The 16,814-nt window shown below is 60.1% G+C and overlaps 2 protein-coding genes across 2 annotated transcripts in view; one reads left to right on the forward strand and one right to left on the reverse strand.

Moving 5' to 3' along the window:
* The window catches only part of RPS19BP1 (ribosomal protein S19 binding protein 1), a 519,247-nt gene that overhangs the window by 392,400 nt on the left and 110,033 nt on the right, over nucleotides 1-16,814 (forward strand). The gene's annotated exons all lie outside the window — the stretch shown is intronic.
* The window catches only part of CACNA1I (calcium voltage-gated channel subunit alpha1 I), a 102,344-nt gene that overhangs the window by 4,593 nt on the left and 80,937 nt on the right, over nucleotides 1-16,814 (reverse strand). The window contains exons 23-36 of the mRNA XM_059681483.1: nucleotides 16,421-16,546; nucleotides 14,589-14,678; nucleotides 12,878-13,070; nucleotides 12,179-12,330; nucleotides 10,549-10,658; nucleotides 9,789-9,922; nucleotides 8,766-8,836; nucleotides 4,954-5,032; nucleotides 3,985-4,106; nucleotides 3,221-3,538; nucleotides 2,838-2,981; nucleotides 2,439-2,561; nucleotides 1,711-1,876; nucleotides 67-266 (exon numbers count right to left, since the gene is read on the reverse strand). Of these exons, the coding sequence (XP_059537466.1) occupies nucleotides 67-266; nucleotides 1,711-1,876; nucleotides 2,439-2,561; nucleotides 2,838-2,981; nucleotides 3,221-3,538; nucleotides 3,985-4,106; nucleotides 4,954-5,032; nucleotides 8,766-8,836; nucleotides 9,789-9,922; nucleotides 10,549-10,658; nucleotides 12,179-12,330; nucleotides 12,878-13,070; nucleotides 14,589-14,678; nucleotides 16,421-16,546 (2,028 nt within the window). The remainder of the gene's footprint in view (nucleotides 1-66; nucleotides 267-1,710; nucleotides 1,877-2,438; nucleotides 2,562-2,837; nucleotides 2,982-3,220; nucleotides 3,539-3,984; nucleotides 4,107-4,953; nucleotides 5,033-8,765; nucleotides 8,837-9,788; nucleotides 9,923-10,548; nucleotides 10,659-12,178; nucleotides 12,331-12,877; nucleotides 13,071-14,588; nucleotides 14,679-16,420; nucleotides 16,547-16,814) is intronic.

A 16,814-nucleotide genomic window follows, 5' to 3' on the forward strand; every position in this document is an offset into this window, starting at 1 on the left:
TCCACCACTAGCAGGAACTCAGATGCCCCCCAGGAGGGGGCTCCCGGAGCCAGGGAGGTGCCTTACCTGCCGGAGGAGGGTGCAGTTGACACTCGGTGACCGTAGGGATGCCCAGGAGCCCTGCAGGGCGATCTTGGGGAGGGCCCCGGCCCCGGCGCCCTTCTCCTGCCCCTTCTGGCTGGAGGACACGGCGGGGTGGAAGAACTCGGCTGGCATGGGCAGGAGTGGGCCGGAGGCCTCTGGGGAGAAGGGGCTCGAAGGTGCCGCTGGGGAGGGAGGAGAGGGAGCTGGGGAGCAGGCTCAGGCTGGCGGGCCCCTGGGGGTGGGCTGTGAGACTATGGGCACATCTCCCTCTCTGAGCCTCGGTGTCCCCACTGTGAGAGCAAGAGAGAACAGCGAGCCTGCCCGTGTGATTCCTGGGAGGACGGGCACCAGGCAAAGGCACAGCTTCTGGAGTCAAGTGGACTCGGCGCCAAGACCCCTGGGTTCCTGCCTCCGTGAAAGGGGGACCAGCTGCTCCCGTGAGGGGTGGAGAGGAGGTTGTCAGATCAGAGGTTCCCAGCCCAGTCCCAGGAGCACAGCAGACGTTATGAGGGCCACCCCCAGGCCGGCCGGACCCCGTGGCGTGTCAGGCACTGGGGCCCGTCTAGGACAGCAGGCAGGTGAGCACTGCACTGCGTGGGCTGAGCACACAGATGCTGCTGGGTCTGCCTGATCTGCTCCCCTGGAGGCTGGAGAGGGGCCAGGACGGGGGCGGGGGGGGGGCATGTGGGCGGGGCCGGCCAGCGGCCTCTGCCCACGGCCCCCTCCGTCAGGGCCTCCTAGGGCGGGGGTGGGACGAACGAACTGGGGGACATGTAACCAAGGTAGCTGGACAGCATCCCCAGGTGCAGGGACTTCTGTTCTATGTCATCTCATTATTGAAGGAAAACGCAAACAAATGGTTCACTAAAGGGGGATGAGATGGCTCTCGGTGCTGTGCCCTGACTGGTGGTTCGGGAAGTCTGGGGTCGTAGCACCTAAGCCACCGTGCCCAGCCCAGACGCCACTGGTTTTAGGATGAGTCCCCGGGAAAGTCGCTCCACCCCCAGCTCCTGGGAGGTGTTCGGTGCCAGGCCTCCCGGGAGAGCACTGAGTGAGCTCAGGGTCTTGGGGGCCCCTCTTCTGCTGAGCGGGTCTCCCTGTCCCCCTCCTCAGCCCGTGCTGTGAGCCCAGGTTCCTGTGACCTCTAAGAGGACTCGAGGTGACAGTGGGCCCTAGTGACGGACAGGCCAGCTCAGTCCTCGGTCCTGGTGCCCACAGCTAAGCCTGGAGCCCAAAGCACAAACGCGAGATGCCAGGGGCAGGGCCAACGGGGAAATGTCAGGACATTTTACAAAAGGACCACCTCCGCCTGGGCCTCAACCAGGAGCTGGACCCACAAACTTCTGGCCTATGGGATGACACTCCAACCAACTGAGCCACCTGGTCCGGGCTTTGATATCATTTTCATCTCCTCTCGAAGTAGTAGTTGGCTCTTGATCTTTTATCATTGTTACATCAGACCTGAGGTTCCTCTCTTTTATCGTCTGTTATTTATCTAGTTCTTTCTCCACTCAATGTAATAGTTTGGGGGAGGGGGAATACTGAGGGAAACACTCAACCAGCTGCCTCTGAGGCGGCCACCCAAGAGCAGGGCTGCGGGCAGCTGGGGGGGCGCCTACCCCTCACCTTGGCTGCCCTCCTGTTTCAGCCAGGACTGGACGGGGTTGAAGGCGATCGCCTCCATCTCGCACAGGAGGGTCTCCGGACCCGAGGAGACGGCCGTGTTGGACAAGGGGAAGAAGCATTCGCCCAGGTCCCCCACGCGAATGGGCTCGGCCGGGTCTGGCTCACCCTGCGGAAACGGGGAAAAACGGGAGGCAGACGGGTTAGGACGGTGGAGGAGGAGCGGGGCCACGCCCACCACGCTGCCTCATGCCTCTGACCCACATGCTCTCCTGGGGCCGCTCTCTACGCCTGGGATGGCCTTCTCCTCGCCCTGTCCACCAGGCCGACATCCGTCATTTTCCAAAACCCAGGTGGGAGGGCCCCACCTCCAGGAAGCCTCCCTGATGTCCCGGGCAGGTCACAGTTCACTCCCCTGTGGACACTGAGGTCCGTGAGGGCAGCGGAGGGTCCTCTCACTTGGATACAGTATCCAAGGCAACAAGGAGCAGCCGAGGCCGCTGGAAGCTACGCTTGGGGTCCTGGCTGAACTTGTTGCTGTGTGACTCCAGGTAAATCTCTCCACCTCTCTGTGCCCCACTGCCCGCATCTGACCAACAAGAGCCGAGGGCCTGGTCCACAGCAGGCGCTGCTCAAAGGGGGCACGGGAAAGAAGCAGTGTCCTGGCTGAGGCGGCGGAGGCCAGCCTGCAAGGACAGACTGGCTGTCCAGGAGCCCACAGGGCCGCTCACCTTGCTGTCTTTGGGGCGAAGCGGGCAGGCTGTGGGGTCCTCCAGACTCAGGTCATCGCCCAGCAGGATGGACGAGGACTTGTCTGAGTTCAGGGAGAAGGCTTCTGTCTCGGCCAGCTGTACCTGCAGGGAGAGGGGGCGGCCTCGGGTCACCCATGGGGCGGGGACTGGCGGGGAGACACAATGGCGTCACAGCCAGTGAAGAGCCAGGCCCGGGCTGGGCCAAGGGCAGGGGAGTTGCCGGGAGCCGGGAGCTCCAAAGCTGGTCCATTTGCTGGTCCACAGACCAAGTGTCCCTGGAGGCTGGCCATCATGAGTCAGGGCAGTGTCTGCCCAGCGCTGGGCTCCCCCCCCACCCCCACCCCCGCCCCAGGCCAGCCTCCGCAGGCGCCGGCTCACCTCCTGCTTGTCATGGCAGCTCCTGCAGCCGGCCGGGGACGAGTAGTGGTGGAAGACGGACCCGGACAGGTTGTCGATGATGGTCAGCTCCCCCTCCAAGGAGTCCTTGATGATTAAAGAGACGCTGTCCAGCCACAGGTTCTCCTAGGCGGACAGGACGGGTGGGGACAGGTGGGATTATCACTGGTGGGGCCTGTGGGGTGGGCGGGGCACCGCTGCCCTGGGTCCTCTGCACCTGTGGCCTGGGCCCGACCCCTCGTCACAGGGTCACTCGGAGCTGAGCAGGGGGTCCCCAGAAGACAGAAGTCTCTGCCCAAGGCCCCCTGGGCGGCGTCCCTGGCAGCCCCAAGATGCTGCCCGCGGCGACCCCAGCCCCTGCCCACCTGGGCTGGAGAGTAGCAGTGCGGGCACAGGTGGCCTTCGGCGTCGCCCCCTCCGCCTGGCCCCCCCAGGCCTCCGACGGGCAGCCGCGGGCTGGGCCCCAGGCCCTGCGCCATCTCGAGCTCCAGCTCGGCGTCCATCTCGGCGTCCTCCTGCGCCTCCTTGTTGCTGTCGTCCAGGTGCTTCATGAGCACGGCCACCACCACGTTGATGAGCACGAACTGGGCCGTGAGCACGAAGCTGACGAAGTACAGCGGCGACACGAACTGCAGGCTGCTCAGGCAGCTGCGCTCGTCGTGGGTGCAGTCCCGCAGCGTGTCCTGCGGGCGGGCGGGCGGGCGGCAGTGAGGACCTGGGTCAGGCCTCACCTCTGTCTTCCAGAAGCCCGCCCTGTCTACCGCAGGCTGGAGCAGAGGGCCTCCGTGGGGTGATGGGCGGGGCAGCAAATGCCAGGGCCCTGGTATCAGGAGGAGCAGTGACCGCAGCCCCTGCCCCGGGCTCTGGCCCTGGGGACAGTCATGTCCCCTAATACCTGAGCCCTGATCTGAGCGTGTAGGGGTGGACAGAGAGCCCCTCTGGCCTCACCTGCACATCGCTGTGCTTCTGGGCCCCAGGCAGGGCCCCCTGCTGCTCCGGGCCCTGCCCCCCCCCCCCCCCCCCCCCCCCCGTCCCATGTACAACAGGCGCTGGGCTGGCAGGGACGTCACCGGCACCCTTGCTCTCGAACCCAGCCCGAGTTCTCCCTGCCCAGCCGGCCCACAAGTACCTTCATGATCCCGTTCCAGTTGTCGCCAGTGGAGACCTGGAAGAGCGTGAGGAAGGCCATGCCAAAGTTCTCGAAGGTGGCGTGCCGGCTCATGCCCTCGCACGGGTTCTCGTCGTTGCAGACTGAAAGGAAAGGCTGTCAGCTGACCCGCTGTGGAGCCCGCCGGCCTCCTCTCAACTCCCACGACACCCCTCGGAGGTGAGTGCGGACGCTGCCCTGCCCCCAGATGGAGAGACTGGGGCTCAGGGAGGTGGCACACAAGCTGGGGCTCGGGCTCAGGTGAGCCCGGCTCCTCCCCCAACTCCAGTATCAGTTCCAGAGGGAGAGGACGGGGTGGGTGCGGGCCGGCCGCCAGGGGAGCCCTGCTTTCTGGAGCTGGCCCGGGGTTGCCCTGGCTGTCCTGCTTGTAGGGGTGGCCCTGGCCCAGGATGGGCACTGGCTTGTGGGCTCGGAGGGGGCATCGCTAGAGGTCAGACAGCGTGGGGGCTCAACGTGGGCATCCACGGCGTAGGCCTGGGGTGTGCACGTGGACCCAGGCTAGCACCTCTCAAAAGCTCCTACTCACACGGGAAGGGGTGCGGGTGGCGGAGGGCCTCCCACCCATCCCCCCAGGGCCTGCTGTTGGGGCATCTCCCCAGTACAAAGACTCTGATGTGCCGGCCGGCGTGGCTCAGTGGTTGAGTGTCGACCTATAAACCAGGAGGTCATGGTTTGATCCCTGGTCAGGGCACATGCTCAGGTTGTGGGCTCAGCCCCCAGTAGGGGACGTGCAGGAAGCAGCCGATCACTGATTCTCTCTCATCACGGATGTTTCTATCTCTCCCTCACCCTCTTCCTTCCTCTATGAAGTCAATAAAAATATATTTTTTAAAAGACCCTGATGTGACAGTCCCAGGGGGCTCTCAGGCCTCCCCCCAAAGGCCCTTCTCCAGACCCGGTCCCCCCGCCCCCCGGGCCTGCTTCACTCACCCAGCTTCCCGAAGAGCTCCACGCCCAGGGCGGCGTAGATGAAGAAGAGCAGCATGAAGAGAAGGCCCAGGTTGCCCACCTGTGGAGACAGCAGGTGGGCTGGACTGGGCCTAGGTGGGGGCGGGGGAGGTGAGGGGAGGCTGCAAGGCCAGGGAAGGGTTGGGGTGGGGGCCAGCCTGAGGGTCAGGGCAGCTGAAACATTTCACAGGGTCTGTGTCCATGGCTGCCACCCCCGCATGACCTCCTGGGGGGCAGGCTGCCCAGCACAGGGCACAGATAATGGTAAAATGCTGGTGAAGCCTTTACTGTCAGCAGCCTGGATCCAAGCATTTCATATTCATTAGTTCACTTATACACACGCTGATCCATAAACTCTCTTTTCCCCCCATTCTTCACATTGAGAAAGAAACATACTAGGTGATGAAATCCTGGCCCACGGTCACATCGCTAATACTAGAGTAGGACTGAGATCCAAAGCCAGCTCACTGGCCCCAGGGCCCATGAACACAATCGCTACGCCATATACCTGTGTGGTTAGTGCCATCCCCTGGGTGAATACAGAGAGGAAGGGAAGGGTGACTCAGCAATAACGCCTCCTCCTCCACGAAGCCTGCCTGGATTTCCTCCAGGCAGACCGGGATGCAGTCTGACAGTGTGAGTGTATGTAACTGGTGTGTCCCTGCCACTGTCTCTGCTGCTCTGGGAAGCTCTTGAGAGCAGGAACATGACTAGATTAAGTCACATGTGCTTCCTCAGACCAGCACGGAGCCCAGCCACGGAGAGGAGTGGACATGGGAATCATGCAGAACTGTGGGCCCAGAAGCGTCCTGCATGCCCAGCCACCCCTGTCCCACGGCTCCTGTGGGAGGAACACGTCCCAGATTCCAAACCTGTTTCCAATCTATCTGTACGCCAGAGACCGCTTCTTACTATGGATAAGAAAAGGCTCAAACACATTCTTGCCCTGGAAGTGAAATATCTCCTGGAGCCCTCAGAAGGCCAGCGTGAATAAGTCCGAAGACGCTTGCATTAATTGCTGAAAAGTAAACCACGTTAATCACAGCCTCCTAATGCCTTTTTGCACCAGAGGAGGGTTCCCTTCCGAGCTGCTCTACAATCACCCCAACAGTGTCTGACTAATTAAATGATGCTCATTCATTAATGAAATGAGCACATACCGAGCACCTATGAGGCAACGTGTGAGGCCCTGGCAGCGAGGAGATGGTGCGGGAGTGGCCGGGGCCCCGGGCTCAGCTCCCCGCCTCCGCAGGCCCCAGTCAGGAGCATGTGTGAGCCAGCGTCCACCTCACCCTTCCTACCAGTCCTTCCCTCCTCCCTCAGCATCTTCCAGAGCTTGTACGGCTGCAGCCACCTCCTCTCCCACCTCCCTGCCTCCAGCCTCTCCCTCCAGTCCATCTTCCTCAGAGTTGCCAGAGCAACCTTCTCAAAGGGTGAGGCCATGCCTGGCCAGCGTGGCTCAGTGGTTGAGTGTCGAGCCATGAACCAGGAGGTCACTGTTCGAGGAGGTCACGGTTCGATTCCCGGTCAGGGCACATGCCCGGGTTGCAGGCTCGATCCCCAGTGTGGGGCCTGTAGAAGGCAGCCGATGGATGATTCTCTCTCATCATTGATGTTTCTATCTCTCTCCCTGTCCCCCTCCTCTCTGAAAGCCATAAAAATATATTTTAAAAAATAAAAATAAATAAAAGGGTGAGGCTTCCCTTGTCTAGAACCTCCTGTGGTGCCCACTGCCTGCAGGACAGAGCCCGAGTTTGCTGGCCTGGCACCAAAGGCCTGACCCAGCCCTGCAGACCCCTCCCAGCCTGACCTCGCTGACTCCAGCCACAGGAGACAGACCCCACTTGCATATTCTGTCCCTGTCTCCGTCTTTGACTGGTAACTGCTCCCTCCCCACCCCTCAAAGCCAGGTCCCCAGTCAGCTCCCCCGAGGAGCCTTCCCTGATGCCCCCTCCCTCAGCGTAGGGGGAAAGGGGCTAAAGTTTCATTTTTATAGCATTTTACAGAGAACAAGGGACGGTCCAGGGTCAGCTGATAGATGTGGACGGGGAAGCCTGCGGCCATGCCACGTGCTAGTTGGCACTTGAGTCTCTTAAAGTTGCTGATATAATTGTAATTACCATTGAGCCAGGGACCACCTGGGCATCTTCATGTGCCCTCTGCCAACTCAGGGTTGGTCTGGGGAACCACCCAAGGATACCCAGGGGTCAGAACAAGGAGGTCGGGGGGAGGGAAGAAGGCCAGTATAGCTGGGGACACACACCACCCAACCCCATTCCTAGCAGACTCTCACACAGCATTTCCTACAAGCAAGGAAACCAAGGCAGGAGAAGGTGAGTCACATGCCCAGGGGCTCACAGGGGACGAAGCTTTGATCCCAGGCAGGGTGATCGGAGTCTGGGCTCCACCCACTTCCTGCCTGCACACCCCGCAGGCCCAGCACTCACCCCGTCTTCCATGTGGCAAATCTTTCGAAGAGACTTAGTGTTAGGAAAAGCCACATCTCTTTGCGTGAATGCCCCTGCTTTCGATCAGACCTGGTGAGAGCCATGGCGCTTTCCCTTTGCAATTGGGCTGCTGGGAAGCTCACACCAAACTGGAGAACGGAACTCGCTAACATTCGTAGCCCAGGTCCCTGCGAGAACTAGCTGTGCTTTCGCCTCCCCTGAGCTGTTCATCTTTTATCCTCATGTGCAGTGTGCTGTGTCTGTGCCTTTTATTTTAAGACTAGAGGCCCGGTGCACCAGATTCATGCACTTGGGGGGTGGGGGGGTCAGTTGGTCCCTCAGCCTGGCCTGTGCCCTCTCACAGTCCAGAAGCCCTCAGGCCTAAGCCATCAGTCGGACATCCTTAGCGCTACCATGGAGGTGGGAGAGGCTCCCACCACCGCTGCTGCGCTTGCCAGCAGTGGGCCTGGCTTCTGGCTGAGTGGTGCTCCTCCTGCATTGAGTGTCTGCTCCCTGGTTGGTCCACCATTCGGTCAATTTGCATATTAGCTTTTTATTATATAGGATACTTGAAGTTCCTTAAGAACTTATGACTAGATGAGTTATGACTAGATGAGTCATAACGAATAAACGAGTGTGCATGAGGTGCACCTCAGAGCAGAGGCCACCCTGGGGGGAGGGAGAAGGGGAGCCTCAAGTAGTCAGGACAGCAGGGGAGGAAGAAACTGGAATCTCAGACTTCACAGGAGGATGAAAGATAACCCCTCTGTGGCCCTGCCCCTATCTCCCTCCCACTGACCAATGGGATAATTTCCTAGGATCTGTTCCCACACCAGGGTCTCGGGCTGTCCCCTCCTAGAATCTCAAAACAGAACCTCTCTGTCCACATCACCACCTCCTTCTGCCAAGCCACCCTACAAGGTCAAGTTCAAAGTCCTCTGACACCTACAAGGTCAAGTTCAAAGTCCTCTGACACCTTCCCTGATTTCCGGTCTGTGTCAGGGCCCCTCCTTCTCCCCAGCACAGCGCAGGCCCCAGGCCACACTGCCCTGCAGCATCTGTCTCCCCTACCAGCCCGCTGACCCCTGAGGGCAGAATGTGGGTCCCCAGGGGCCGGCCCAGGGCCCGATAAGGAGCGGGGTTGGCGCGTACTTGGTGACACCAGCAAGAAAGAGGCAAGACTCCTGCTCCCTCTCCCACAGTCTCAGCTCACACTGCTCCTCTGGAGACAAGGTTCTGCGCTGGCTCTGGGCGGATTTGGGAGAAGGGAAGTCGGGGCTCGCCCCCCAGGGCCCAGCATGGCACCAACAACAGGCAGGAGGGGCCGCCGGGGGAGGCGGCTCTTACCTGGGGCAGAGCCTGCACCACCGTGTCCAGCAGGGCCCGCATGCCCGTGGCCATCTTCAGCAGCTTCAGCACTGTGGGGAGACCCAGCGGCCACTCAGCCAGGCCCGTGGGTGGGGCGTGTGCACGTGTGCGAGTGCCACAGAACGTGGTGCAGGTACAGGGCGAGTGGGGTGTGCACGAAAACTTGTGGCACAAGGTGTAGACATCGGTGTAAAAAAGACCGAAAGACAGAGGGCACGCCCAGTGGGAACCAAGGGATAGAAAGTAGATGAGTGGGAAAAAAAAAACGTAAGAGTGACTCCTAATTCACCGATGAGGAAAAATGACCACCCAGTGAGTGCCCAGCCTCTTTCTGTGGCTGCAGAGGGCTCCGGCGTTACCCCGAGCTCTGCCAGCCATCCCCACCTCGGGACCTGGAGCCACAGCAGGTGCAGGGGGAGGGGAAGAGGCACCCGGGGAACAGGGAGGCAGGGGGTCTTTGAAAGAAGTGTGGGAGCGCCTCGGGGTGGCGGGAGGTCTGGGAGAAGAAAGGGGATTTTAAGAAGCGTTGAGGCCCCCGTGTCCCAGCTGGTGTTGGAGAAATAAAAGGAGAAATGCCGGTGAGGAATTTCAACCTGAGGCTGGGCCGCATGGGTCGTGGTGTGATGAGGAGGGGGGTGCCGTGTGCTGTACTGAACGGCCTGTGGACGTGGGCACCCGAGTGTATGTTGGGTGTGAGCTCCTCCTGGCTTCTGCTCTCCCTGCTCAGCAGGAAGTCCATCATGCCCAGTCCCCTCCCCCATCGTGCCCAGTCTCCTCCCCCATCGTGCCCAGTCCCCTCCCCCATCATGCCCAGTCTCCTCCCCCATCATGCCCAGTCCCCTCCCCCATCGTGCCCAGTCCCCTCCCCCATCATGCCTACTTTCCCCTCCCCCATCATGCCCAGTCTCCTCCCCCATCATGCCCAGTCCCCTCCCCCATCGTGCCCAGTCCCCTCCCCCATCATGCCTACTTTCCCCTCCCCCGTCGGCCCCCCGCCCTCACCCCGGGCGATGCGCAGAACCCGCATGATGCGGATGATGGTGGGGTTGATGGGCAGTGCCGCGTTGATCTCTATCTCCTCCAGCGTGATGCCCATGACCGACAGCAGCACGATGGCCAGGTCCAGCTGGTTCCACCTGCTCAGGGGACACAGGAGGGCAGGAGTGGGAAGCAAAGTGAGAGCCACCTAGTTTAGACACACCTGTGTTCGGAGGAGGTCCCAGCTCTCCTCCCTCCTGCTGTGGCTGGCAGGGATGTGTGGCCACCCTTCCGACTAGCCCTCCAGACCCCACCGGGTCCAGCTCCCTCTCTGCCCTTGACAGCCTCCAAATCCTCAAGCAAGAGGCTAACCGGGCTAAATAAATATCTTCGGCCTCCTGCAGGGGAGAAGAAATGGACTCTGACTTCTGGCTGTAAATCCTGAGCCCCTGTTCCCTCTGTGTAGCCCAGGGCTAGTCTAGCAAGCCCACTGAACCGTATGTTCCCTCTGAGAAAGAATGAGGCGTGCCCTCCTCTGCCCGTAGGGTGTGGAGGACCCACGGGAGCTGCGATGAGGAGACTTGGTAGAATGCCCTGCACCCACCAGGTAGTACCATAAACTCCCTGTTCAGGGCTGCAGGCAGCACCCAGGGGTCCTGGTCATCAGTGCCCAGACACTTATTAGTTCCCCTCCTCTGGCTGCCCCAGGCTTCCCCAGGGATCAGGCCTGCTTCCCCATCCTGCAGCCCCGTCAATGCTGCTATGGCCTGGCCCAGCCACTCACCGGTCCTTGAAGAAGCGCCTCAGACCAAATGCCACCAGCTTCAGCACAGCCTCCAGCACAAAGACAGTGGTGAAAAAGTAGTTGCAGTACTTGAGGGCTATCTCCAGGGACTATGGGGGAGGGGAAGGGCAAAGAGAAGCATGATCCAGGCCCCAGGACCTGCCCCACCCCCATCTTCCTCTAGTCAGAAAGTCTCTGCCTTTTAAGGGGAGAATTTAACCCATTCACCTTTAGTGCAATGACTTATGTGTCTACTTTTATTCCTTCCATCTTACATAATGTGCACTATTTCTCTCACTGCTATTTCCTTTTCCTTATTTCTGCTGGTTTGGTCCAGGTACCCCTCTTTGGAAGCAGTGTTGGTTAATAGTTAGGGGTCATGTTTAAGAACCAGACTTCCTAGATTTGAATCCTGGCTCAGCACTTACTCCTTGTTCACTATGACTTTGGGCAAGTCACTTGACCTCTGGGAGTTAGTTTTTCAATCTGTAAACTGGGGGTGACAACAGTCCCTTCCCTCAGAAAGTTGCTGTGAAAATTAAATGAGCTAATAGCCCTGTGCCACACAGGGTTATATATTTAAATACTTGGTAAATGTGAGCTATTATTATTCCATTTCTTCATGTTAACTTGGAAGTTCCTTTCTGCCAATGGTTGCCTTCCTTTCCCCTGCATGCATAACATTCCTCTCCTATCATTTAAAATAACATGCTAACCCCTCACCTGGAGGCTCTGCTCCCCTCTTCTTCCCCCATCTATATATATAAAAGGCTAATATGCAAAACGTCCCCTCAGGAGTTCGACCGGGAGTTTGATCACTTGCTTGCCATGACGTGCACTGACCACCAGTGGGCAGCACGAAATGAAGGAAGGCCCTGGCCAGCAGCCAGCAACCAGGTAAGGGAGGCCCCGGCCAGTAGCCGGAAGGCCCCAATCAGCCCTGATCGCAGGCCTAGGGACCCTACCCGTGCACAGATTCCGTGCACCGGGCCTCTAGTCTCTGATAAGAAGCTTTTGGGATGCACTTGCCCCTACAAGCCCCTCACATGCCCCTCATGGACACTGCCTGCAACTAGCTAGGAACTGGTCACCCTCACCCACCTCTGTGTTTTCCCCCAACAGTCCTGCTACCTGAAATGCCCCTCCCCCAGGCTCCATATGCCCAGGTAGCAGCGGGGACCACCTGGCAGTCCTTGAATACAAATCAAAGTCCTGGCTTCACTGCTCTCTGGCTGGCTAATTGGGGCAACATATTTTCTCTCTCTGAGCCTCAGTTTGTTCGTCTACAAAATCTGGAGAAGGTCCCCTCCCCCACCTTAAGGTTGCTGTGAGGATGAGAGAGTTAAAATCGGTACATGCCTTGCAAAAAGTCATATGAAACACACCCTGGCTACTGTTACCTGTATTCAAGGTGAGGCCCAAATGTCACCTTCCCGCCCACCAGAAATCGGAGACCTTTCCCTCTGGCCCCTCTCTTTCAGTCACATGTTCTACCGGGGCCGTGAGCTTCCTGGGCAAAGGGCCCAGCATGGGCCACTCAGATCCTGCCCACCCTGTCCCAGGGGAAGGGTCCTGCTGAGGGCCTGCTCCCCCTGAAACCTTGGCCCTGGGGGGCAGGGCTGGGGCTCACCATCGGCTGGTTGTAGTGTTCCAGGGACATGGTGACCACATTGAGGCAGATGACGAAGGTGATGAAGATGTCCAGGTAATGGCTGGTGCACATGGAGTGGATGAGCAGCCGGGTGGGACAGTAGGTGGCATAGTAGGGCAGCCGCTGGGCCTCTGCCAGGGGTGCACAGGGGTGTGGCACAGGCCACAGAGGGTGGCCAAGGTGGGCACAGAACATGTGGAGGGAGAGGCAGAGGGGAGAGAGGAAGCAGGCTCTGGGAGTCAGACTTAGGTCCCCTCCACCCAGCCCCGGGGCCACAAGGGAAATGGGTAAGATGTGGGGGTAGGTGCCAGAGAGAGCAGGACACTGATTCTCTCCATCCACCCCGAAAGTGCCCATGGCAGGGGCTCTGGTCTGCTGGGGGTAGAGCAGGGGTCCCACAGCTCAGGGTCGGGCATCAGGCTCTGCCTTTGCCCTCTGTCTGGACGGAGACACCTGGTCAGCATTGGTGTCACCATCAGACACCAGGTGGACACCAATAGGGCTCAGGTCACCTGGACAGGCCGACACTGAGCCAGGGGCAGGGCCAGGGGCACAGGGCCGGACCCTCCGTCCCTTCCAGCTCCGAAGGCCTCAGCCCCCGCCCCTGGAAGGATCAGCGGCAGTGGGCAGAGGAGGCCCGGGGTGGGGGTCCCCCACCCTTAGAAGTCACCCACTCACTGCGGCGCTTCTTTTCCAGGCGCCGCAGCCGCTTCTCCTCGCGCCGTCGCGCCTCCTCGGCCTCCTGGTGCTGCCGGCACTTGTGGAAGTTCTCCACCACGACGCCCACGAACATGTTGAGCACGAAGAAGCTGACGATGAGCAGGAAGGAGATGAAGTAGAGCAGCATCCAGGGGTTGTGGTTGGGCACGGGCTGCAGGGAGCCAGATGGGCTGAGGCAGGCTGACCGGGCACCACAGGGCCGGCTGTGGGGGAGGGGCGCCCTGCCACGCTGAGCCTCAGTGCAGTTCAGATACTAACAGGGCCTGCCTCCTAGGGGGCCGTGAGGTTTGAAGGAGGATGCAGGGGAGTGCCCACCCTGGCCTGGCACAAGTAAGGTGCTCAGCAAAGACTGCCCCTCCCCGTCCCTGCTCCAGCTGCTGCCTCCTGGACACATATCCAGCCGTCTCCTTCCTTTCACCCACCCACCATCCACCCACTTATTCATCTGTCCACCCACCCATCCACCCATCCATCCATCCATCCACCCATCCATCCATCCATCCATCCACTTATTCATCTATTTATCCACCCACCCACCCATCCATCCACCCATCCATTCACCCACCCATCTATCCATCCATCCATCCATCCATCCACTTATTCATCTATTTATCCACCCACCCACCCATCCATCCACCCATCCATCCACCCACCCATCCATTCATCCCCATCTATCCTCCCACCCTTCATCTATTCATCCACCCATCCATCCACCCATCCATCTACCCATCTATTCATCCATCCATCCGTCCACTCACCCTTCATTTATTCATCCATCCATCTAGCCATCTACCCACTTATTCTTCTGTTTAACCATCATCCATCCATCTAACCATCCATCCACCCACTTATTCATCCTTCCAGAAATTAGGCATCCAGCAAAGGGGAAACATATCCCTGTGGAGTCCGTGTGTGTGTGTGTGTGTGTGTGTGTGTGTGTGTGTGTGTTTGGGGTGGTGGACAATAAAGAAGTACAGGAAGATGTTCCCAAGTGTTCTCATTCCCTATTCCCTACTCTGCCCCAGAAGGGACCCCTACTCTCAGGGGATCTTGAGAGAAAGAGCTTAAGCTTCTATCAGGCCCAACCCCCTCCCTGACCCCTTCCACCCTCCTCATTCTCAAATCCATCCCCACCCAGCAGCCCACAAGAAGCTCCCACAAGCAAACCCGATGCTGTCACTCCCTTGCTCTAACACCTTCACTGGCTCCCACTGCCCTCAGCTAAATGCCAGCCCTTGCCATGCCGGGACCACACTGTCCTGCTTGCCTCCTCCACCCCTCCTGCCATTCTCCTCCCACTTTCCATTCAGGAACCTCTTCTCACGACTCCCTGAATGTGTCACTCTCTTGGGTCAGGCCTGCACCTACTGTCCCCCGTCAGCTGGCTCAGCCCCTCTCCGCCCACAAGGCCCTGCACCCCTCCAGGCCGGAACCAGCTTGGAGGGCTGCCCCTACAGTAGGGGCTTTGTTAAGCAAATGGAACAATGACTTTCACTCCCCAAGGGATGGCTCTACTGGTGGAGGATTCAGGCCCGGATGGTGGGGGTGGGCCGCACTGACAGTGGGAGAGGCTGGGGCGTGGGTCTTGCTGACACAGTTTCAGACCACTGGGCCCCAAAACCACCGCGCCCCTTCCCTGCTGCCCGTGACCCGGCCCCGCCACGCCCACCTGCTGGTCCACAGCGACAGCATCCAGCCCATGGTACATGATGTTCACCCAGCCATCCTTGGAGGCCAGGACGAAGAGGGACATCAGGGCCTGGAAGACACGGGGCGGGCGGGCGGGGACAGAGGATGGGTTCACAAAGCGTCCGGACCAGCAGAGACTGCCCGGCCGTCGCACACCTACTCTGGACACTCCTCTCCCCGAGCCCGCCTCCCGCCCTGCTCCACCCTGTGCTTCCACCACACCGTTCATTTGTTGTAGCCCAGGGCCCTGGGCCGGGAAATGAGGTTCTGGGATGGGTCTCCTGCCGGCACTGGCCCCTCCTTCCTGTCTATACAGGCTGCAGACCCGTCCTCTCCCTTCCAGCTGGGCGTGATGCCAAGGGCTGCCCGGAAAGGGTCCCAGCACAGGGCCGGCCGGGCAGGGGACGCAGAGGAAGCCTTCCTGGCCAGGGAGGCACATGAAGCTCACAGGCCAGGGGACAAATGCCCCTGGAAGCCCTTGGATCACAGGGGTCTAAGGTACAGAGAGTCTACGACGGAACCACAGACCTGCGGTCACTGTCCCCATTACAGGGAGGACACGGAGCACAGAGTCACGGGGGCTTGCCTGAGGGCACACCGCTGGCAACGAGCCTGGAAAGGGGTCAGGGCTCTGGGCCACCCACTCGCCCCCTTTGGCTCTGCGTGCTGAGAGCGCCATGCTCAGGGCCTGGCATTGAGCATGCTCAGAATGGAAGGGCTGGATGCCCCATGGGGGCTGCGGCTGGGGCCTGGTGCTGGGGTCAGGGGTCAGGGGTCAGGAGCAAGCTCATTGAAAGCCCCCACTGGCTTGCCCTCAGCTTAGTGGAATATCTTTTTAAAAACATCTGTTTTTCCAACACTGAGTTGATAATAAATTAAAAGGCACCGCTTCCGGGGAATCTGGAGGAGTTGGGGGAGTGACTGCGCCCCAGTTCCTAACCCCCTTCCCCGGCCACTCACTGCCCCTCTGTGGCCGCATGGCCCATCTCCCGGGGGGCATGGGGAGTGGGATCTCTGGTCATGTGGGGTGAGATCCAGTGGGCACCCACTGGAGGGCCCCAGCTGAGGGGCGGGGCCTGGGCCACTTGGACCTGGATCCTGCCTCTTCCCTGTGTGACTGGGGAAGGCACTCCCCGTCTGCTCATACCCAGCACCAGGTGGGCCTTCAAGAAAGAGGAGCATTTGGGGGTCTTTGTAGGCAGCCGGCTGGAGGCTCTCATCTGGGCACCTCCCAGATGGCCAGGCCTGGGAGGCCCCCAGGAGAGGAGACAACGGCGAGGCCGGAAGTGGGCAGGGGCCTGCCTGGGAGTGGGGAGAGCAGAGTAGAAGGGCGAGGAAACACACCCTGGGCCAGGGGCTGGGTGCACTTTCATCTCTCCACAGCCTGCCTGGTGGGCTGTAACATTCCCATTTTACAGACAAGGAAGCCGAGGCTCAGAGAGGCCGCCCCTCAGTAAGTGGCAGAGCCGGGATTCACACCCACGTCTGGCTGACTTTCAGACTCCTGTCTGGGTCCCATGGATGGGGGTGGGAGCCAGGAACCAGTGTCCGCTGAGGCGCCTATGCAGCGCCAGGCACTTGGGGGCACTGCACTCAGAATCTCTCATCCTCTAATCCTGTTAAGGTGGTGCTACTCCTACCCATTTTACAGAAGAGGAAACTGAGGCTTGGGAAGGAGAAGTCCCAGGGTCAGTCCCTGGAGGGCATTGCAATCCTGGAGGCTGGTCTATAATCCCAAGCTGCTGGCATTGAAGAACTGTCGCTCCCCGCACTGGGGCGGTAGGTGAGGAGGGGTAGGTGGGCGGAGCTCACCTGGCCCAGGTTGTCGAAGTTGTACTTGTGATGGACCCAGCGGTAGTTGGCGGCCATGCAGTCAGAACGGTTGGTGATGTTGCGGGTGTCCACACCCAGACAGTGGTAGAACTTGCCCTTGAAGAGCTGCGGGGAGGGACACGGGGTGAGCGACTGTCCTGGCAACGCTCCCGGTGGTGGGGATGGGGGTGGGTGACAATCAGAAGAGGGACAGCTCCTCAGCAGACACCTCCTCTGTGCACAGCCCGGGCCAAGCACTCAACACCATCGCCCCACGTCCACCCCAGGAAGTGGCACTGCTCTCATCCCATCTCACAGATGAGGAAACTGAGGCCCGGGGTGGCAGGTAATTTTCTCAAAGTCACTTGAGCTTTAGGAAGTGGCAGAGTCAAGG

The sequence above is a fragment of the Myotis daubentonii genome, chromosome 2 (genome assembly GCF_963259705.1).
Source record: "Myotis daubentonii chromosome 2, mMyoDau2.1, whole genome shotgun sequence".
Taxonomy (NCBI): Eukaryota; Metazoa; Chordata; class Mammalia; order Chiroptera; family Vespertilionidae; genus Myotis; species Myotis daubentonii.